At 39.3% G+C, this 22,528-nt stretch overlaps 1 protein-coding gene across 4 annotated transcripts; it reads left to right on the forward strand.

Moving 5' to 3' along the window:
- The first annotated feature begins 1,492 nt into the window (after window positions 1-1,492).
- MDM2 (MDM2 proto-oncogene) lies at window positions 1,493-22,313 on the forward strand. Of its 4 annotated transcripts, none has more exons than XM_037150081.2 (12): window positions 1,493-1,710; window positions 2,575-2,659; window positions 4,939-5,013; window positions 5,340-5,473; window positions 9,178-9,227; window positions 10,497-10,564; window positions 10,686-10,782; window positions 11,809-11,969; window positions 16,675-16,830; window positions 17,457-17,534; window positions 18,376-18,468; window positions 21,520-22,313. In XM_037150081.2, exons 2-12 carry the CDS (start codon window positions 2,579-2,581, stop codon window positions 22,093-22,095), a joined length of 1,569 nt encoding a protein of 522 aa, XP_037005976.1. In that variant the 5' UTR covers window positions 1,493-1,710; window positions 2,575-2,578; the 3' UTR covers window positions 22,096-22,313. The 4 variants fall into 4 exon arrangements, with proteins under 4 accessions (XP_037005976.1, XP_037005978.1, XP_037005977.1 ...); XM_037150082.2 differs by lacking the exon at window positions 1,493-1,710 and adding an exon at window positions 2,198-2,432; XM_037150083.2 differs by lacking the exon at window positions 18,376-18,468 and having other exon boundaries at window positions 1,494-1,710.
- Window positions 22,314-22,528: the final 215 nt, after the last annotated feature.

Below are 22,528 nucleotides of genomic sequence, written 5' to 3' on the forward strand. Positions count from 1 at the left end.
CCCATGCTCAATCCGCTGAGCTATGCCAGCCAGGGCTAATTTTTTAAAAAATATTTTATTTATTTACTTTCAGAGACAGGGTAAGGGAGGGAAAAAGAGAAGGAAAGAACCATTATGTAGGAGAGGAACATGGATCAGTTGTCTCCTGCAGGCCCCCAACTGGGGACCTGGCCTGCAACCCAGGCATGTGCTCTGACTGGGAGTCCAACCAGCGACTTTTCAATTCACAGGCTGGCACTCAATCCACGGAACCACATCAGCCAGGACTAATTTTTTAATAAAAAAGTTTTTTAATAACTTTTATTTTTCAATTACAGTTGACATACAATATTATATTAGTTTTAGGGGTACAGCATAGTGATTAGAAATTTATAACTTACAAAGTGATCACCTAAGTTTAATACTCACCTGATACCATACAAAATTATAATTATGACATTATTGACTATATTCCCTGTGCTGCACTTCATATCCCTGTGACTATTTTTATCACTGGTAATTTGTATTTCTTAATCCTTTTCACCATCTTCAGCTCTCTGCCCCCAATCTGGGGATCACCAATTTGTATTTTGTTTTGTTTCTTTATTTTTGTTACTTTTTAAAAGCCAAACCAAATTATCCTTGAATAATGTCAGTTGTGGCCGATATGTTTAAGGAATACTCTCTTCTAGTAGGCTAGAGTATAGAAGAAGGGAAAGATGTAAAAACGGTCCTTGTTCATAAGGAACTAATTTTTTCTGGTCGAAGAAGATGGTCTTTGCCAATGCCTGTCCTTTGTGGGTTGAACCAACTCATTTCTTATGTCCTTGTTCATTTTTGAGATTGCCATGTCTATCTGCTAAAGGGGGCAAATAAGTGAGTATGGGGTGCCTAATACATATATATTTTTAATGAGAATGAATGCATACATGAACCAAGCCAAACATTCTAGAAGTGTAAAGTGAAAAGTAACCTCTCTTCTTTATCCCACCAGTCTTACTTCTGTACCTAGAACATTAGCATGCATCCGCACACAAGCCTGTACTGTTCTATTTTTACTCGTACTTAAAAAAAAAAAAGCAAGTCTTGAAAGAACTCATTTATGTACAACTCCAGTGGCTGGAGGCATGGGCTTAATATATCTCACAGCTGTTAATTTTGTTTTCTTTTTTTGGTAGCGGCGCTTCGATATGCATTTGCCTGTAGACTCCACTGAGGTTGTAAACAAAAGAAATACAAAAAATAGCTCAACGGAAACAGAAGTCCCTAGCTTTCCGCGCCAAACCGGCAGCCGTGGGCAGGGCCAAGTCTCCAGAGGGACGCTGTGGATAGGGCTGGCGGGTGGTGAGCGCCGAGCAACCCGGCCCCACCTGGCGGGGCTCACCAAGATCCCAAACTGCCCCCTTCGGGGAGGTGGCAGAGCCCAGCCCCTTCCCCCAGTTGGTGTGAGCTGCGGTAGGACCCGGACGCGCGCGCGCGCGCGCACACACACACACACACACACTCACACACACACAAGCCCAACGGGCCGCCACTTCCGGCGCGGTCCTCTCCGGCGGTAGGGGTCGCTATTTGGGTCTACCTCGCCCTGCTCGGTTCCTCTTGGGGCATGTGCGGGCCTGTATTTCTAAAAGGAAAATGGAGCAAGAAGCCAAGCTTGAGGGGCAGCTCTTAAGCCTCTGATCTAGGTGCTGCTGCTTGCTAAGTCAGGAGCCGCCTTCTCCGGACATAGTAAGTTCAAGGGCCCCGGTGGCCTGGGCCCACGAGTAGAATAGTCGCCGAAACCTAGGGTGGAGGGCTGCCACGCACCCGTGAAAGGAACTAGGCAGCCTTGGGGGACCGCCACCCCCAAGGCGCTGAAAACCCTGCTCGGTGAGGAGTAGGTATGGGCGGGGAAGCGCGTAGGCAGTTCTGGGTTGGCGCTGTGACTTGGGTCTCCCAGCTCTCTGTCGGTTCCAGCCTTCTGCCTGCTCGCAGTCTTTGTCATTTCGTGGTGGGAGGTACGGAACACTAGGTTTTGTGGAGGTTTTGTTGGAAAGAGGCCAGCTTGTCGCCAGGGTTACGGCCGCGCTCCCGGGGGTGGGGGGGGCACGAGGGAGGGGCTGTGCAGGGGCACGGCGGGCCTGTCCGGAAAGGTCACGTGGGCGGGGATGCTGCAGAGCCCCCAGCTGGGGAGCCCCCAGCTGCCTCCAAGCCGGGGTTTGGAATAATGACAGGTGCCTGTTCTGTAACCAGTCTGAGGCGGGCATCGAGTCTGGGCGAGATTGGGCTGGTGTTCTGGGCAGGTTGACTCAGCTTTTCCTCTTGGGCTGGTCAAGTTCGGACACGTTCTGAGTGTGCAAAAAAGGAGCTAAGCCCTGACTTGTCTCCAGCTGGGGTATTTAAACTGTGACTATTGCCAGCTGTGTTCACTGTGGTCACAGGCGGACAGCACTCATTCTGTAGTGATCCAGGTAAGGACTCATTTGCTAATAATGGCTTTAGTTTTAGGAAACGCGTTATTATTTAAAGGTATTGTTTTTCGGTTTTTATCATGTTTTATTAAGACATTATTTTTAGGTTTTTATCATGTTTTATTTTTGTCTTTATTCTTAGACAGATGTGTAATACCAGTATGTCTGTGTCTACTGATGGTGCTGTAAGTACCTCACAGATTCCAGCTTCGGAACAAGAGACCCTGGTTCGTATTTCGTCTCAAAGTGTAACTTTTTAGAAGAATTTACTTTATGAGGTGATCAACTAAATTCCGTAGACATCTCATCCCCCTGCCCTCATCATAGTATGGCTGTTTAAGTGAACTTGAATGTACAAAGCTTAAATTCTGCTACTCAGGTATAACTGTGGAGGCAGAGTTAACTATCAGAAACGGTCTTTTCTTAGCCCTTTATGACAGTGGGTTTCAGAGTGAGTTCCATTACATGCTGAAGTTTATTACGTGATAGAGTTTTTTTTGTGTTTTGACTTGTTAGTATTTAACTTTTAAAATGGTTCCTAAGTCACAAAAGTAACTCATGCTTGTAGAGTTTACATGCTTACGGAAATGTAGATAGTAAAAAATGGAAAGTTCTAGTCTTTTGACTATGTTAGATATTTAGAATATATATATATATATATACACACACACACACACACAAAACACACACACATATACACACACCCTGTATTTTTCAGACTGTAAGATGCACTTTCCACCCAAATTTGGGAGGAAAGTGGGAGGGTGTCTCATAGTCCGAATGTAGTTTACCTGGCTCTCTGTGGGGAGTGGGGCAGCAATGGAGCAGGGTCACAGGTTATTAAATATTTTACCACATTTTTTGCTTCAAAAAATTTTTCCCTATTTTCCTCCTTTAAAACCTAGGTGCATCTTGTGGTCTGGTGTGTCTTATAGTCCTAAAAATATGAGGACTCTATTTATATACACACACACATACATATACACATATACACACACATGTGAATCTTAATATTATTGTCCTAGTAGAGCTAAACTAAGGCTACATCTATGTTAAATAAAATTACAAAATTGTTTATTTATTTAAAATTTTTTTTAAAGATTTAGTTTTAGAGAGAGCGGAAGGGAAGGAGAAAGAGAGAAACATCAATGTGTGGTTGTCTCGCGCGCGCCCTCTACTGGGGACCTGGTCCACAACCCAATGTGTGGTTGACTCTCAAGCACCCCCTACTGGAAACCTGGCCCACCACGCAGGCATGTGCCCCGACTTGGAATCGAACTGGTGACCTTTGGTTCACAGGCTGGCATTCAATCCCCTGAGACACACCAGCGAGGGCTGGTTTTTTTTTTTTTTTTTTTTTTTAAAGCAATACCTATCATTGTGTGGTGCATGGTAGGTCAATAAATGTCAAATAGATAATTGAAATGGAGACCAACTAAGAGCATGATATAGTAAGAAAATGGTGGCTTATAATTGAGGAACATAAATTGTAGTCTCATATCTGCTCTTAATTATCTTGCCACCTTGGTTTGGTTATTTAAATTCTTCATTCTTCAGGATCCTAATAAGTAGAAGGAAAAGATTGGTAAAAATCCCCACACTAGAGATTTACTTATTTTTCTGGATTTTGTCATTTAGTTTACAGTAAGCTCTTTGGAATATTTTTTTTTAACTTTTTGGTTTTATGTCTAATGTTTTATTCTGAAATGTAAAGCTCTTCTGGATGAAAGTACAGTTGACATACAGTACTGTATTAGTTTCAGGTGTAGAACATAGATTTCACATTTATATACCTTACAAAGTGATCACCACAAAAAGTCCACTGTCATCTGTTACCGTACAAAATTATCATGATATTGATATTATTAGTATTCCCTGTGTTGTACTTTACATCCCTATGACTTACAAGTTTGTACCTCTTAATCCCCTTAACCTTTTTGCCCATACCCTCACCGCCCAGCCCTCTGGCAGTTACCAGTTTTTCTGTATCTATGGGTCAGTTTTTTTGTTTGATCATTTGGAGTATTCTGGTTACATGTGAGTTTGTAAGGTAGTAAGCAAATAACAGAAATAACTGGAAGAAAAAATAGTTTTCTCTGCAATGGCGTGGATACCAGTTTTTTTATGGCAATGGGTAGCAGTATTTGAGAAGTCTGACTATTTGCATAATAATTAGGTCCCAGCATTTTTTTCAAACTTCCTAGACAGTCTGTGGTGTTCAGTTTATATAGTCTGTTACATTTAGTGAACACATTATAACTTATTTTTTGAAGTATAACCTCATGAGATTGTTAAATGTAATGTGCTTCCTTTATTGAAATTATAATGGGAGTTGAGGATGGGTGGGGCAGGGGGCTGAGGTGGGGTGAAAATGGAGACAACCGTACTTGAACAACAATAAAAAATAAAAATTTTAAAACCTTAAAAAAATCATGGACATGTTTGCAATGGGTCTTAAAGTTTTGTAATAATTTTGGAAGTATAATAGCAATTCTGTTTTTTATAGGTTAGACCAAAGCCATTGCTTATGAAGTTGTTAAGATCTGTTGGTGCACAAAAAGATACTTACACTATGAAAGAGGTAAGCTGAATTAAGAGTTAATGAAATAATTAATGTCTTACAGCATTTTGCTGCCTTTTTCTTTCCTAATGTGTAGTATGTAGATATCTGGGCAGAGTGAAATTCTGAAAAAAAAATACATTTTAACTAAATCAGAAGCAGTGTCCCTGCTTCTATCAAATTAAAAGGAAAAGGTTTAAAAGAAGTTTTTTTTTAAGGGTTGTTATTCTAAATGGTTGTGAATGTGGGTGCTGGCTGTTTAACCCTCTGCAGATCAATGTTATTGAATGGGTTTGAAACTAACATTTAATTTTATTTAATGCTCAGAAATCATATTTCTATTTCAGGTTATATTTTATCTTGGCCAGTATATAATGAACAAAAGATTATATGATGAGAAGCAACAGCATATTGTGTATTGTTCAAATGATCTTCTAGGGGATTTGTTTGGAGTGCCAAGTTTCTCTGTGAAAGAACACAGGTAAATTCTTCAGTCCATTGTAAAACGCCTGCTGGGCAAATGTTTCAGTTCACCTCCACTCTCGTTCCCTTTGGTCAGAAAAAAAATGGTTATAACATATATAAAAGATGCTAAATTTCTTAGCAATATAGATTGTTGTTTGAGGACCTAGCTCTAAAATTTTAAAAACCTGGGTTTCAGATCTAGCTCAGCTACTCATTTAGTAGCTGTGTGATTATGTTAATTGACTTAATTCTCTCTTAACCTTAGTTTCCCCCATTTGTGCAGTAGGAATAATATAAATACTTCATGTGGAGGCAATGAAAAGACCTTGTGTAAAAAGCATAGTGTTTGGCATATAGAAAATATTCAAATATTAGTTATAGTTACTGAATATTAAAAAAATACTGCAGTCACTTCCAAAAATCTTTATTCAACCCTGCGATAAAGGCTTAGATTTGAGCTTTAGCTGCTTTGGAAATCCTTTTCTTGTATACCATTATGGTACTTAATCACCTGGATTTAGTACACGTAACATTTTCAGAATTATTCTACTGAGAACTGGAGACTTTTGTAGGATTATTCTGTGAACTGAAGACTTTTGGGTCATTCATACCTCACATTTGAAATCCTGTTATTGTAGTCCATATGGGGCCTTAGCATGTATATCTTAATAAACAGGGTGAATACTTCTCACCTGAAAGAATTCAATAGATTCTACTGGTATTCAATGCTCAATAATAATAAAGATAATAGGGCAGTAATTAAATGGGACATCTATAACTTTAAATCAACTTCATTAACATGAGCATAATATAATTTATTATTAAACATCAAGAAAACACGGTAAGAAAGCTAAGAACAAGGATAAATGACTATAGTTTGTCACTGAAAGGCATTTTTTTACCTGTCATTTTTATATTATGTGCAGATGTATGTTTTACCTAGTTGTGAACATAATATATTTAATTTCATCTTGTTTTTTTTAAACCTTTATTAAAAATTTTTTTTAATCCTCACCTGAGGACATTTTTTCATTGCTTTTAGTGAGAGGAAGGGAGAGAGAGAAACATCAATGTAAGAAAGAATAAACATCGATTGGCTACACCCAGAGCAGAGATCAAACCAGCAGTCTAGGCATGTGCCCTGACTCAGAATCAAACCCCAACCTTTTGGTTATGGGACGATGATTCAACCAATGTGCCACACTGGCCAGGACTCATCCTGCTACTTAATTTAACATATGAACATGTTTTCATTGACAAACCACTTCTATTTAATATTTATTCATATTATCATTGGGCTTTAATTGTAAAGCCCAATAAGCTTTAGTTGTATAAATTTAAGTAGTAACTAGCCCTGGCTGTGCAGCGTGGTTAGAGCATTGTCTTGGTACGCTAAGGTTGTGGGTTTGATCCCCTGTCAGGGTACATACAAGGATCAACCAATGAATACTTAAATAAATAAGTGGAATAAGAAATCGATGTTTCTCTCTCCCTCTCCCCATCTCTCTCTTCCTTTTTCCTCCTCTTCCCTCCTCCCCCTTCCCTCCTCCCCCTTCCCTCCTCCCCTTCCCTCCTCCCTTTCCCTCCTCCCCCTTCCTCCTCCCCTTCCCTCCTCCCCCTTCCTCCTCCCCTTCCCTCCTCCCCTTCCCTCCTCCCCTTCCTCCTCCCCCTTCCTCCTCCCCCTTCCCTCCTCCCCCTCCCTCCCCCTCCCCCTTCCCTCCTCCCCCTTCCTCCTCCCCTTCCCTCCTCCCCCTTCCCTCCTCCCCTTCCCTCCTCCCCCTTCCCTCCTCCCCCTCCCTCCTCCCCTTCCTCCTCCCTTCCCCTCCCCTTCCCTCCTCCCCTTCCCCCCCCTCCCCCCCCTTCCCTCCTCCCCTTCCCTCCTCCCCCCCCCCTTCCCTCCTCCCCTTCCCTCCTCCCCCTTCCCTCCTCCCATTCCCTCCTCCTCCCCCTTCCCTCCTCCCCCTTCCCTCCTCCCCTTCCCTCTCCCCCTTTCTCCCACCCCCCTTGTCCTCTCTCATTAAAATCAATAAATAAAAACTAAAAAAAAGAAGTAACTATTAGTGATTTTGCATCATTTGAGTATTGAATCTTCTGATAATCTTTTGAGATGTAATTTATGATATTAAAATTATCTTTACTTTTTAAAGATTTTATTTGTTTTTAGACAGAAGGGAAGGGAGGGAGAAAGACAGGAGAGAAACAATGTATGGTTACCTCTCCAGTGCCACTACTGGGGACCTGGCCCACAACCCAGGCATGTGCTGGGTCTAGGCTGAGAACCAAAGGGTTTGCAGCCCTCAATCCACTGAGCCACAACAGCCAGGGCTTAAAATTATCTTTGACTTGAATTCTCATATGCTGAGAGGTTACACACGTAGAAATTACTGATTTAGAAAAAGCATATCAATAGGATTATTGATTTTTGTGAGTTTAAGGAACTATATCATCAATCCCGAGGGTAAAAAGTAGTTGGGTTTGTCACTTCCTCCTTAACCTTGAGAATTAAAAATTATATCTTATGACCAGTAAACATTCTCTAAAATCCTTAGTTAAAAAAAACATATGCCCTGGCCGGTATAGCTCAGTGGATTTAGCGCAGGTCTGTGAACCAGAGGATCGCAGTTTGATTCGCAGTCAGTGCACATGCCTGGGTTGCAGGCCAGTTCCCAGCAGGGGACGCAGGAGAGGCAACCATACATTGATGTTTTTCTCCCTCTCTCCTTCCCCTCTAAAGATAAATTTTTTTTTAATTAAAAAAAATTTTTTTATTTAGTTATTTTTCAAGTACAGTTTTTTGTCTATGTCTCCTATCCCAGCCCACCCCACCCCATGCTCCCCACCTCCCTCCCATTTCCACCCCCCTTAGTTCTTGTCCCTGTGTCCTTCCTATTTGTTCCTCCAAATCCCTCCCCCTTTTTCCCCTTAAATTCCCTTCCCTCTCCCCTCTGGTCACTGTCCCCCCAAAAAATCTTTTAAAAAATGTGGTTTCTCTAATGTTAACATGGTTACTCCACGTTTCTTAAAAAAAAACAACAACAAACTATGATATCAGTGAATGCTGGAATAAGTGAATTGTCTTCCAATTATGATGTAAGTTTCATGAGAGCAGAGATTTGGTTGTTTTATATTCTTTTCCCCCAGTTTCTAGAACAGTTATTGGTATGTAATTGGTTCTCAGTCTGTATTTATGAAATGAGTGAATACTGCTGTATCTTCAATAAATTTTAAGATCAAGAAAGAAAATCCATTACATTACTCGTCTAAGGTCAATGAAAGTCAAAATGATAATCAAATTCCTATAGTGGGTGTTCTAGAACACTACTTTCTTAGGTAGTCAACTTAATAAGCACAGAGCGGAAAATATATGTTTGAACATAAGTACATATAGTAACTCGCCTTTTGCATTGATACCCATTCTCTGGGGTTGTTTGGTAAAGTACAAACAAACCACATTTCAGGAAAGATACATAAAATCTTTCAGCTAGAGAAACCTTAGGGATTGTAAAAGGTAGCTGTATGTAATCATTCTGCAACTAATTAGGGTGCTTTTTTAAGATTTAGAAGCTTGATGTAATTTGAATGCAGTGATACCAAATTTGATTTGAAAAAATTTTTGATTTATGTGCACTAATTCGTAATAATGATTTAAAAGTCTGGTTAAGTCCAGTTTAATACATTTTTATTTTAAAATGTACATTTCTTATTTTTTCCCCCTTCAAGGAAAATATATACAATGATCTACAGAAACTTGGTAGTAGTCAATAAGCAGGGTAAGTGAATTTTTGAATACTATAAACATATACCATAAAAATATTTTAAAGACATTTTGTGCATATCCATTCATTTTATAATTGATTCTCTTTAAAAGTTGCTTTAATTATATGTTTACTTTGAATAAAAGAATAGACATTTAGCAGGAAGAAATACATATGAACTAAACATAATGCCAGGGTTCTAATGCAGATTTACAATATGTAAGGTTGAATGTCCTATTATATCAGTTTAAACCTTGGGATATTAGAGTTAGAATTTGTTTTGAAAGGTAGATCATTTTAAAAGCTCCTGCTTAATAGAGATGCACTCAAACCTGAAATGTACTGAAAGGCTTGAGTATTTGAAAGGTAGGACCATTTGAAAGGGTGGGTATTTTTAGTTGTTGTTTTTAAAAAATTTTTATAATAGAGTTTTGTTTACCAATTTGTTCAGGTAAGTTTTAAATTTCTCCGAAATTGATCTTTTTCCATGCCTTAGTTTGGATTTTAATACCTTTTCATTTGTATTATTGCAGTTAACTGTCTAATACTGGTTTTCCTACCTCTGCTTTTTTTTCCTTCTATTTTGCCTGAGCGATTTATCATTCCTGTGCCTAAAGTACCATTTAGTGAGGAGTTCCTTATTGCTTTCTGGATAAAATAACTTGCTTGTACACTGGCAAGTCAGTCTTATCTCTTGGATTAACCCTTTTTAATGGAGAGTGGGTGTAGCAGTGCCATAGGGAAGATTCTGAAGGGGCGGTTGGAGAGAACGTGTTGAAGCGGCATTGCCTGCCAGAGTGCTTCTGGCTGTTTGCATCCTCTTGCTGTTCAGTAAGATACAGGATCCTCCGTGATCCCACTCGTGTTCCAGCTGTTACACGCTACCTGCAGTTTCCTGCAGCAGCACTGGTAGTTCACTTGTGGAATGTTTTTTAACACACTGTTCCCTCAGTCTGGAATTGCCTTTCCTGATCCTACTTCTACATCTGAAATGAAAACTTCCCTGATTCCTTGTTCCTCAGACACTGCTCTGTCCCTGCCAAATAATCATTGCTGTTCTTTGCCACTGATTTATCTTACACTTGTATTGTGTTCATTGTACCTTATTATTCTTATACATTATGAAAACTGAATTCTTCTTTACATCTCCAGCATCTAGCATAGGGATGGCACCTGGGAGACAAGTTTAATGTTTGTTGCAAGGTTAAATTGTGTAAGCAGTTTGTCCTGGACTATCTATGTAACTTTCTTAGTTTGTGCTTTTCTGTTTTTATTTTCTATCAGAACCATCAGATTCAGGCACTTCTGGGAGTGAAACTAGGTGTCACCTTGAAGGTGGGAGTGACCAAAAGGTAATCTTGAAGTTAACTTACTCCAGTATGATTCTTGAAAATTGGGAAGCTTATTAACATTGGAAATTAACTTTGTGGTGTTACCACTTAAGTTGTGGGTCTTTTTCCCTTTAATGCATAGGACTCTGTGGAAGAGCTGCAGGAAGAGAAACCTTCATCCTCAGATTTGGTTTCTAGACCATCTACCTCATCTAGAAGGAGAGCAGTCAGTGAGACAGGTAGACATGAATGGTTAATTGTTTTCAAATCGCTTTTTAAAAAGTGTTCATTTTCTAATGAAATTAGTACATTTATGCTCAATGAAATTGTTGTGCTTTTTTGGTTTAGATGAATGAATTTTCATTCATTTAAATTTTCATTTTTATGTGATTTATTCGGTTTAAAAATCGCTTTCTTAGAAACATTTTTCTGGTTGACTGACTATAGCAGGTATGGTTTACTGGGCCCCCGGAATTTATAGTTAGCCAGCTGTCTATTCAGGATAATAGAGGACAAGGATATACACTCCGTTTTACTTATTCTTGGTCACCTTAGCAGTTAACATATTTAATTGTTCCTAAGGTGACAAAACATCAGTGAGTTTTAAAATGATAAATAGCATCTTAGAAATAAAGACGAGATAAAAAAAGTAGCTAAACATTTTTGCAGAGAAAAGATAGTGGAGGAGGAAGCTGTCGTCTAATCAGATGTCATTTTAACAAACTATGAATCAGGTGAAGGAAAATCAGTGAAAAAGAAGAGATAAACCCACACTAGAATCTTGTACATGAGGAGGGTAGTAAGGGCAGAGGATGTCTTACTAAATACATGGGGCTGGAACAAAAGGTTGGTTATTTGAGGATAAAAAGATCAATTTCTATTTATAACTTATGCCAAAGTAAATTCCAGATTTACCTTCTAAGTACATTAAACATTTTTTTGCTTTTTCTTTTTTTCAGAGAAAAAAATTTTATATCTAAAGAGTTGATTTAGACAGCAACTCTAGATTGTTTGTTTAATACAAGCTGTAGAAAGATTAAATCGTGACTTAATAAAGATAATGTTCTGAAAGCAGCTTAAAAAGCTTTTAAAAATAATATTTTGCTATTACCGTGGACAGAGCCAATGAAAGAGTGTTGACTTTTGAAACAGCAGTTTAATTTTATTGGAGCTAAATTTTAGTACAAATAAATACTCATGACAGCTTAATTTCTAAGTAAATCTGTGTAGCAGTTTAATTAACTTGTTTTTCCTTACATATCCAGAAGAAAACTCAGACGAATTACCTGGTGAATGTCAGAGGAAGCGCCACAAATCTGATAGTATTTCCTTTTCCTTCGATGAAAGCCTTGCTCTGTGTGTAATAAGGGAGTTACGTTGTGAAAGAAGCAGTAGCAGTGAATCGGCAGGGACTCCATCAAATCCGGTAATCTTCTTGTTTAAATAAAACATGACTTATTTTAACAAGACTTATTTTTAAAATCTAAGTTTGGCAGTTCTAATAAGTATAGAATGCTCATGTATGATATTTGATTGCTGCTATAGACAGTGATAAAATGATTTTTTCTTACAGTTTCTTCTTGAATTTTTTTGAGTTTATTTATGCCAAACTGGTGACATGTGTCAGGGAGCAAGATCTCAGATGCTCCCAGTAAATTTTTTTTTCAAATAAACCTATGTAGATGTTCCCCACCCTAACCCTAGGTTTGGGGAGGATAGTGTAAGACAGTGGAGTTGCATTGGGGTGTGTTGAAAAATTAGTACCAATATTAATAGTTATTTTTTAAGATTATTTATTTATTTTTTTTTAGAGACAGGGAAGGAGAAAGACAGGGAGAGAAACATCAGTGTGTGGTTGCCACTTGAGCACCCCCTACTGGAGACCTGGCCTGAAACCCAGGCACAAACCCTCACTGGGAATCAAACCAGTGATCTTTTTGTTTGCAGTCTGCTGCGCAATTAGTGAGCCACACAAGCTGGGGCCAACATTAATAGTTATTAATGTCACCCTACATACTGGAGAATTTTGTGGGCCACTGCACTAATAGTAAATTCAAATAAATTGGAGTATAGTCTGAGTTTAGAAGTTTTTTTAAATAAGGGGACAAAAATGAAAATTTAGTTAGATATTTTAGGATTTTAAGGCAAATTTGTCTTGAATATTTAGAATAAAAATTTTTTACTACAGTCGTCAGCTAATAGGTTGGCAGAGTCTGAGCTTTGTATCTGCCATGTGTAGGTGTTGACATCAGGAAGCCTGTTTACTGATGCTATGAAATATGGTGTATTATTTCATGGGTGACAAATATCAGTACTTTTGATGGATAAAAATTCCAAGGTATTAACCAGGAATAAAATTTTTAAGAGATGCTACTGAGAGAAGTTTTGTAAAGAAGTTTTTTGCTAACAAGAGTACTTGACAAATGTAATATTTTTCTTGTCATTAAGTATTGGTCTTTGAGATATTACTAAAATTAGAACATTTATTAGTGGTATGGCAATGCCTCACGGCCATTGTTCTGGATCTGAGTGATCCTTTTTCATTTCTCCAGAAGATGGAAGGGATTGAACCAATTGTGATACTAACCCTATTCTTTTTACATATTCTTGTTGCTCGTGTTATTTTCGTTTTTCTCTTCCAAAGCAGTGATTTTATGCCTACAGATACAGACTCTACAGTTACCTGTATTTAATACAGCTGTTACTTATGCCGGCCACTAGATGGCAGGAGGACAGCAAATTTATTCAGTAGCTATTTATGTGTCTTTTTTTTTTAAAATTATTTTTTCTCTTTTACTGTTTCCTTTAACTTGCTTACTTAAGTGATCTATTTTTAAAAGATTTTATTTAATTTTCAGAGAGAGGGGAAAGGAGAGGGAAGGAGAGGGAGACACATTGATCCGTTGCCTCTCATATGCCTCCAACTGGGGACCTGGCCTGCAGCCCTGGTGTGTGCCCTGCCTGGGAGTCCGACGAGCAACCTTTTGGTTCGCAGGCCAGCACTCAATATACTGAGCTACACCAGCCAGGACTTAAATGTCTTTTCTGTGCCAGGTCCTATTTGGTACTGGGATATAGTAGTAGTTAAGGTAGATAACGGTCTCTGCCCTCATGTTGATACAACAGTAACAGTTTAATAAACAAAACATTTAGTAAATGCTATGAATAAAATACAGGTTCTTGAAAGCAAATATGTGTGATCTGAAAACTGAATCCAATAAAATAAAACAATGTATATACAAACTTCATGTTTGTATCATTTTATTCCTTACAATCTCCCGTTAAAAAAATTTAACTTTTTTTCCCTCTCAGAATACCAGCCAAATTATAGTTAAAGTTCTTGTGCTTGCTTTCTTCCTGGAACCACAGCCTTGTTATCAAAGCCAAGTAGAGGGAACTCTGATCCCCACCACCCCCACACACGCACTCCTATCCTAAAAATCCCTATTAGAAGTCTTGTTTTTTAGTTTAAGGCCTAAACTTGCTCTCCTCCTGCCATCTAGTGGCCGGCATAAGTAACAGCTCTGTTAAATACTAACTGTAGAGTTCATATCTGTAGGCATAAAATCACTGCTTTGGAAGAGAAAAACGAAAGTAACACAAGCAACAAGAATATGTAAAAAGAACAGGGTTAGTATCACAATTGGTTCCATACCTTCCATCTTCTGGGATTGGATCACTCCGATCCAGAACAGTGGCCACGAGGCACGGCTATACCACTAAAGCCCTAGTTGTGAAAGTTTTGGGAGGGCAAAATTTTTTTTTATTTTGCTTCATATAAGAATGTTATAGTTATCATTTGGTGTTGTCATTCACCAGGTTGTAAATGGAGTTAAAGGAAAGTGCATTTCCCTTTCATTTTTTCAGTTTAATAAATTTGTGCAACCAAGGCAGTCCTAGAACCAAGGCAGATTCTAGGTCTGTACCAGGCAGTTTGCGTGATAGCTTATTTTATCATCTGGGAACCCTCAAACTTCATGTGTAAATGGGAAAACTAATACTTGAGGGTTTCAAATAACTTAGGATCTCATATTTAATAACTGTCACAATTGGAATTCAGATAAAACCAGGGATTTCTGACTTCGAAATTTAAGATCTTTCCAGATAAGCTTATATGATGCTTTTTATAAATATATAGTATTTAATGTTTCTGGGTCATTCTTTTTTGAACATTAGCCAGAACTTTAAAAATCCTTTAATACTGCTTTCTTTATATACTCTAGAACCGGGGTAGGCAAACTTTTTCTAGGAAGAGCCAGATTCTAATTATTTGGGCTTTGCAGGCCCTATGGTCTCTGTTCCAACTACTTAGCTCTGTAGCTTTAAGGCAGAGGCAGCCATAGGTGACAAGTAAACACAAAGGCATTGATTGCTGTGATCAGTAAAGCTTTATAAAACTAAGTGGGTGGGGGGCTAGTTTGCTGACCCCTGTCACACAGGATGCTTTCTGAGATTTAATTTTTCTTGTCATTTACCCCCTTATTCCAAACTCAGTGTACTAAAGACTCGTTAATTGAAATATCCGGTTTGTCAGGTTACTTTATTTAAAGTGTTGTAGCTTGACTTCTGAATTTAACCCGATTGTTAATGAAGCCCTCCTTAGGAATTAGAACTACAGCTTGATGAATGCTGCTTTTACCACCGCTTTCTTAACCTCACTGTAAAAAACAAAATGAAACAGTATTTTGACGATAGTGGTTATAAAATCATATGTTTTTAAAAATAATGGAAATTTATTAGAGATCATTTAATTCAGACGCCTTTCATAGATGAAGTGGCTGTGGCCTTTACAGGTTAAATATGTCCCAGTTTTAATCACCACTTCATGGAAGTTTAGAATAAGAGTGTATGTATCCTGATTCATAGACTTAATGGGCTTTTTCTAGTTGTAGCCTTCTGCTTTCCATATGCTCCTACCCTTACCCACTGATAGCAGATACTAATTCTGAAGATTTTATTAGGCTCTTACACTTTTCTTTTAAAAAAAAGTTCGTAATGACTGAAACAAACCCATTTGTTCTTGCTGGGCTTGTACCTCTCTTCAGACTTGACCTCGGCCTCCCCTCAGGCCTTGTACAACCTTGTCGATGATAGTTTTGTCCAAGGGGAAAAAAACCCCACGTCTTTGACTTCTTGGCAGTTTTCTTGCCTGTGGCAGCTAGCTGTCACATTGTGGGGTTAGCGGTCAATGCCGGCCACCAGAGCACGGCTGCAGGGGTGGTCTGGGTGCCGTCAGCAGTGGTCTTCAGCTTGGCCACTTTGCGTCTGCAGTAGCGTCCGGCCAGGACCAGCACCACTGTCCTGAGTTTCATAAACTCGCCCATTTCTGCAGCAGCCACTCAGGTCTACAGCAGAAAGGAGGTTCTTACACGATTAAATAGAGACCTAAAGTGAGGATTCGCAGGAGCAGACACAGAAATTTTTTTGAAAATTTTTTGAAATAGCTTTCAAAAAATTCTTTCTGGAAGGTCTTCCAAAGAAATTCTCAAAGTTTATTATGAAATGTAAATCTCGTAATTACTGCTTTGTAGTAGCTACTAGCATTCTACCAGTCTGAAGATACAAAGGTGATTAAGACATGGTCTTAAGTGTGTATGATTCAGATAAGACGCAAGTGTGCATAATTATGTTCTTCATATTTTATGTGGGGAAATACAATGAATAATATATAAGCAGTAAAGATAATGAAGACTCAGGGAGCTCTTTTAGTTATGATTTGACAGAAGCTTTGGCAAAAAAGGGTGAGCAGGACTGGAAACTCGTTGTTGCAGTTAGAGAGGGAAAGTGGAAGTTGAAGTGCCAAGTTTGGCTCAGGAAACAATGTAGATCTGACCCATAGTTAATATTTTTGAGGGGGAGGGAGTGTTTTGTTGGGAGATGAGCTGAAAATGTTAATATAGTCAAACTGTATTGTGCCTTGAACACCAAGTAAATTTGGCCTTTTTCCTTAATGTAATGGGGTTTTGGACAGGTTAAAGAATGTATTGAATAGTAGTGATCCAGAATCTTAATCTAGGTGTCAGTTTGCAAGATAGAACTGAGGCAGAATTAGAGACATAGGATGTAATTTAGGAAGCTGTTACAGAGGCCAATGAATAATGTGCAGTATCTCTTTTCCCCCCGGATTTTAGGATCTTGATGCTGGCGTCAGTGAACAATCAGGTGATTGGTTGGATCAAGATTCAGTTTCAGATCGATTCAGTGTAGAATTTGAAGTTGAGTCTTTAAACTCAGAAGATTATAACCTTAGTGAAGAAGGACAAGAACTCTCAGATGAAGATGATGAGGTAGTTTTTTTTCTCTAATTCTAAAAGTTTTACAGTATTTTCATATTCATTGATTGATGAACTTGAAATGATGTATTCAGATTTCACTTGAAATACTTGAACTTGATGTGTTCAGACTAGAATATTGTGATGTGAACTTGAGGCTTTATAGTTCCTTGTCTTATTTATATTTTTTATCAATATACCAAGAAGTAAGTAGGTCGTAATGAGCATTGCTATAATAGTCTGCTGGTTTTAAAAAAGTATTTAATTCAGTTGGCCTCTGTTAATATTAATTGAGTTTTTACAGAAGTGAAGTGTGCATGTAGTTACATGAAGTCATGTAGTATTCTAGGTTTGTTGCTTGCATTTCTGACTGATTCATTGTTATTTAATACCTCCATATTTATGAAATAAGATGCTTAGAGTGAATTTCTTGATTTATTCATTTTAAACATCCTGTCTGACTTTTTATCATAGTGGCTCAGGATTTCACTGATCTCCATTTCTCCCTCTTTACACTCACTCATTCCATTTGACCTTTGTCTCAGAATTTCTTATATATAGTTGCAAATGCTATTTATTTAGCGCCTGCCACTAAGAAGTTTTCCTGGCTGAAAAAAATAATGGGTTTATTATTTTGTTAGGTATATCAAGTTACTGTGTTTGAAGCACAGCAGAGTGATACAGATTCATTTGAAGACGATCCTGAAATTTCCTTAGCCGTAAGTAGTATACATGTATTTTTAAGGTGTTAAAAATGACATTGAAGTCAAGATTAGAATATGTCTAGTCTATTCCCTGATATGAGATAATTTTTGTAATGTTTAAAATCTTTAAACTTTTAATAAGATTTAAAGCACCAGTCCCTAATCTTTTGGGTACCAGGGACTAGTTTCTTAGAAGACAGTTTTTCCCCCGACTGGGGTGGGGGATGGTTTCAGGATGATTCAGACTCACCTGCTGTGTGACCCAGTTCTTAACAGGCCTGGACCAGTACTGGTGCACGGCTTAGAGGTGGGGGACCCCTGATTTAAAGCATTCTTGTTCTTTGTTGTGTTGGGATCTATTGCTACATTTTTTAGTTTTTTGAGCTGGAATTTGAACTTTGAAAGAACACTTTTATGGAAAATTTCTAGTATGTGTAGCATACCAAATATTACCAGTGTACTTATCACTAACCTCTAATAGTTACCGACATTTTGCCAGTCTTTTTTTGTCAGAGGGGAAAGGAGGGAGAAACATTGATGTGAGAGGGAAGCATCGATTGGTGCCTTCCATACATGCCTCGACTAGGGATTGAACCTGCAACCCAGGCATGTGTCCTGACTGGAAATCGAACCCATGACCTTCCAGTTTGGGACGATGCTCAATCAACCGAGCCACACCAGCTAGGGCCATTTTGGCTAATCTTGTTGAATAGAAACACGTTCATATTATTCGTATTAGAATGTGGTAGGATATACCATTAAAGAAATCAGGACTTAAACATTGTATTGCCTCACTGGGGTATTGGAAGTTGTTTTTGTTTTTTATTTTTAAGATTTTATTTATTTATTTTTTCAGAGAGAGAGGAGGGGGGAAAGAAAGAGGGAGAGAAACATCGATGTGTGGTTGCCTCTCACATGCCCTCAAGAAGAGACCCGGCCCACAACCCAGGCATGTGTCCTGACTGAGAATGAACTAGCAGCTCTTTGGTTTACAGGCCAGCACTCAGTTTACTGAGCCATACCAGCCAAGGCCTGGAAGTTTTATTAACTGAATATGTGCTTTAATTTTTGTTAATTTTGCCTTTTATATTTGAATAGGGAATCTCATTTTTCTTTCTAAGTTGGAAATAATTACCCAGATGCAAAAGTGAAATTATAAAATTAAAAATTTAAAGTCATTTTTATTTTTCACTTACAGTTGACATAGATTATTATATTTGTTTCGGGTATATGCCCCAGTAATTAGACATTACGTGACTTACTAAGTGACCATCCTGATAAATCTCAACCCATCTGACAACATGCATAGTTATTAGAATGTTATATTCCCTGCATGTAGATTACATCCCTGTGACTGTTCTGCAACAACCAGTTTGTACTTCTTAATCCCTTCACCTTTTTCACCCATCCCCCAAACCCCTTCTCATCTGACAGCCATCAAAGTTTCATATATATATATATATGTATGTATAGATATATATAAATATAGATATCTGTCTATATAGATTTATTTTGCTTTTTATAATCAGTTGTTGATAGATACGTATTTGTTTCTATTTTACTTTTATATATTGATTTTAGAGAGAGGGGGTGAGAAGGGAGGAAGAGAGACAGAAGCAGACAGATGTGGACCTGTCGTTTCACCCGTCGATGCGTTCACTGGTCGGCTCCGGCAGGTGCCCCGACCAGGGGTTAAACCTGCATCCCTGGTGCACTGGGACGATGCTCCAACCAACTGAGCTACCCAGCCAGGGCTGTTCATATTCTATCCTTATATTTTCTTCATCTTAACAAAGACCCTTTAACATTTTATACAATATTGGTTTGGTCGTGATGAACCCCTCTAGCATTGTTTTTGTCTGAGAAGCTCTTTATTTCCTTTGTTTCTGACTGGTCCTTTTTTATGCTATTGAAGTTCCCACTAAGTTCACTGAGCATAGCCAGTATTTTGAACTCTGCATTTAATATATTGCTTGTCTCCATTTCGTTGAGTTCTTTTCTGGAGTTTTGTTCTGTTCTTTCACTTGGGTCATGTTTCTTTGTCTCCTCATTTTGGCAGCCTCCCTGTGCATTAGGTACAGCTTTACATCTTCCGAGCTTGGTAAAGTGGCCTGGTGTTGTAGGTGTCCTGTAGGGTCCTGCAGTGGCACAGCCTCCCAGGTGCACCTTCATATGGGCTGTGTACACCCTCCTCTTGTAGTTGAGCCTTGATTGCTGTTGGCATGTCTATGGGAGGGATTTATGTCCAGTTGTATCAGCTTAAAAGCTGGCTGTGACCACCTACCTTCAACCACCATGATGGATCAGCTATGTAGGGACTCACCCCACAAAGCAGGATTTACTTCGCCAGGGCTGTGTTGCCTGCTGAGTCCACCCCTTGAGTGCGTTGCTTGTAGTTGGGTGGTGATGCTTCAACATGGTCTGCAGTTGTCCACTGGTTGCAGTGGCTGTGGGGCCTCCCAGGAGGGTCAGTCCAAAGTCAGCCACTGCCTGTATGCTGCTTGGGGTCACCAGGCATGAGCTACAAAGTGGTCTGCAAATAGCTGGTAATTAATTGTGCTGGGTTTGGAGGTGCCCAGGCAAAGCCAAGCTGGAAATCAAGACTTGTTGCTACTAGTGCCAGGCCTGGGGCCACTTAGCAAGAGGTAGGGGCTTGGGAGTTCACTGAGGCCAGTTGTTGCTTGTTTGAGAAATTTTAGGAAAATCTGAAGCATGAGCCAAGACAAACCATTAGCATGGAAAAGCCACTGGAAACAGCTTGGGTGGATCCAAAAGTTGGATAGGGCATCACTAGGACTTGGAATCACTAGGATGGGGTAAACAGTGTGAGCCAGGTTGACGGAGACTTGGGTATGCTGTCTGCCTCTGGATTAGGTCAGGGGAGGGCTAATCAAAAAAACAGTGGCCTCTGCTAGCACTTCTGTCTGGGAGACAGCTGCCCCCCAGCTCTTGCCCTGATGCTGGGCAATTCAGTTTTTCCCTCCATGTTTCTGGTGCCTTTCAGGCTGTTGCCCCAGCCTGGAACTCAGAGGGAGTGAGTTTGAGTAAGTCTCTGTGCAGGCCCTTTAATAAGAGAAACTGCCTGGGATGCCAAAAGCCCTCGCTTTCCCTTAGCCTTAATCCATGCTGGTTTTTACAGCCAGAAGTTATGGAAACTTCTCTTTCTGGCACTGGAACCTTGGTCTGGGGGCCCTGTGTAGAGCCGGGACCCCTTGCTCCTGATTTTTATCTGCCATGTGTGGGTGTGGGTCTAGCTTGTTACTGTCTCTACCCCTCCTACCAGTCTCGATGTGGCTTCTTTAATTCTCTAGTTGTAGGACTTCTATTCAGCCAGATTTTAGATGGTTTTAAATGATGGTTCTGGAGTTCAGTTGTAATTTTGATGTGGTTGTTGGAGGAGGCAAGTACCATGTTTACAACTATGGTGCCATCTTGACTGAAAGCAAAATTGTACATTTTTTAAAGAATTTTTTGCTCTATTAGAAAATAATTCAAGTAACTAGACTCATTTGACGTCCAGTTGAGTGAGATGTTTCAGACATAGATCTTGCAAAGAAAGGATAGACACACAATGGGTATACATTGTGGATAGTGACAAGGACGATAGATTTTAGCTGGCAGTGATTGTTGAAGAATGTTTTAGCATTGCTTTTGTGAGTGAGTTAGGGGATACTCGCAGTCCGTGGCAGGCTGAGCCTTTAAAGAAATGGAGTGGGTACAGTTCTCATCACAGAGTAGAAGATCAACCCCGTAGCTTGATCAACTCGCTTCAACTTATTGCACTTTATAGGTTCATGGTTAAGCATTTAGCTGGAAAAAATACTTTAAATCTCCTACTTGAGGAAAGACCTTATACGTTGACTGCTTTGTATAAAACATGAAATGCTGAAAATTGAGCTGTGTGATACATTTTACCTTAGGCATATTAAAAGTGTTAAGTGTTAATATGATTTAGTTATTACAGGGTTACAGAAACTAACTCTGTCTTATTTCGCTGAAGGACTATTGGAAGTGTACTTCATGCAGTGAAACAAACCCTCCCCTTCCATCACACTGCAACAGATGCTGGGCCCTTCGTGAGAACTGGCTTCCTGAAGACAAAGGGAAGGAACAAGGAAACGTGCTTGAGAAAACTGACCTAGAAAACTCAACACAAGTAGAAGAGGGCTTTGATGTCCCTGACTGCAAAAAAAATACAGTGAATGATTCCCAAGAATCATGTGTTGAAGAAAATGATGAAAAGATTACACAAAACTCCCAGTTTCAAGAAAGTGAGGACTTTTCTCAGCCATCAACTTCTAGTAGCATCATTTATAGCAGCCAAGAAGATACTAAAGAGTTTGAGAAAGAAGACACACAAGACAAAGAAGAAATTATAGAAAATAATTTGCCCAGTAACGCCATTGAACCCTGTGTGATTTGCCAAGGCCGACCTAAAAATGGCTGCATTGTCCACGGCAAAACAGGACATCTTATGGCATGCTTTACATGTGCAAAGAAGCTGAAAAAAAGAAATAAGCCATGCCCAGTATGTAGACAACCAATTCAAATGATTGTACTAACTTATTTCTCCTAGTTACCCTGCTTATAAAATTAAAATTATAGCCCTGGCTGGTGTGGCTCAGTGGATTGAGCACCAGCCTGTGAACCAAAGGGTTGCTGGTTTGATTCCCAGTCAGGGCACATGAGAAGGGGGTGTGTGAGAAGCAACCACACACTGATGTTTCTCTCCTCTTTCTCCTTCCCTTCCCCTCTTCCTAATAATTAATAAATAAAGTATTTTTAGACAAATTATAGCCCTGGCCTGAGTGGCTCAGTTGGTGGGGGTTTGTCCTGTGAACCAAAGGGTAGTGGGTTCGGTTTCCACCTGGCACATACCTAGGCTGTGGGTTTGAATTCTGGTTGGGACACACGGGCGGCAACTAATTGATATTTCTCATACCCATGTTTTCCTCCCTCAATAAGCATGTCCTTGGGTGAGGATTTAAAAACAAAAGAAAACAAAAAAT

Source organism: Artibeus jamaicensis, unplaced genomic scaffold, assembly GCF_021234435.1.
Source record: "Artibeus jamaicensis isolate MK-2021 breed Jamaican fruit bat unplaced genomic scaffold, CSHL_Jam_final contig_233, whole genome shotgun sequence".
Lineage (NCBI taxonomy): Eukaryota > Metazoa > Chordata > Mammalia > Chiroptera > Phyllostomidae > Artibeus > Artibeus jamaicensis.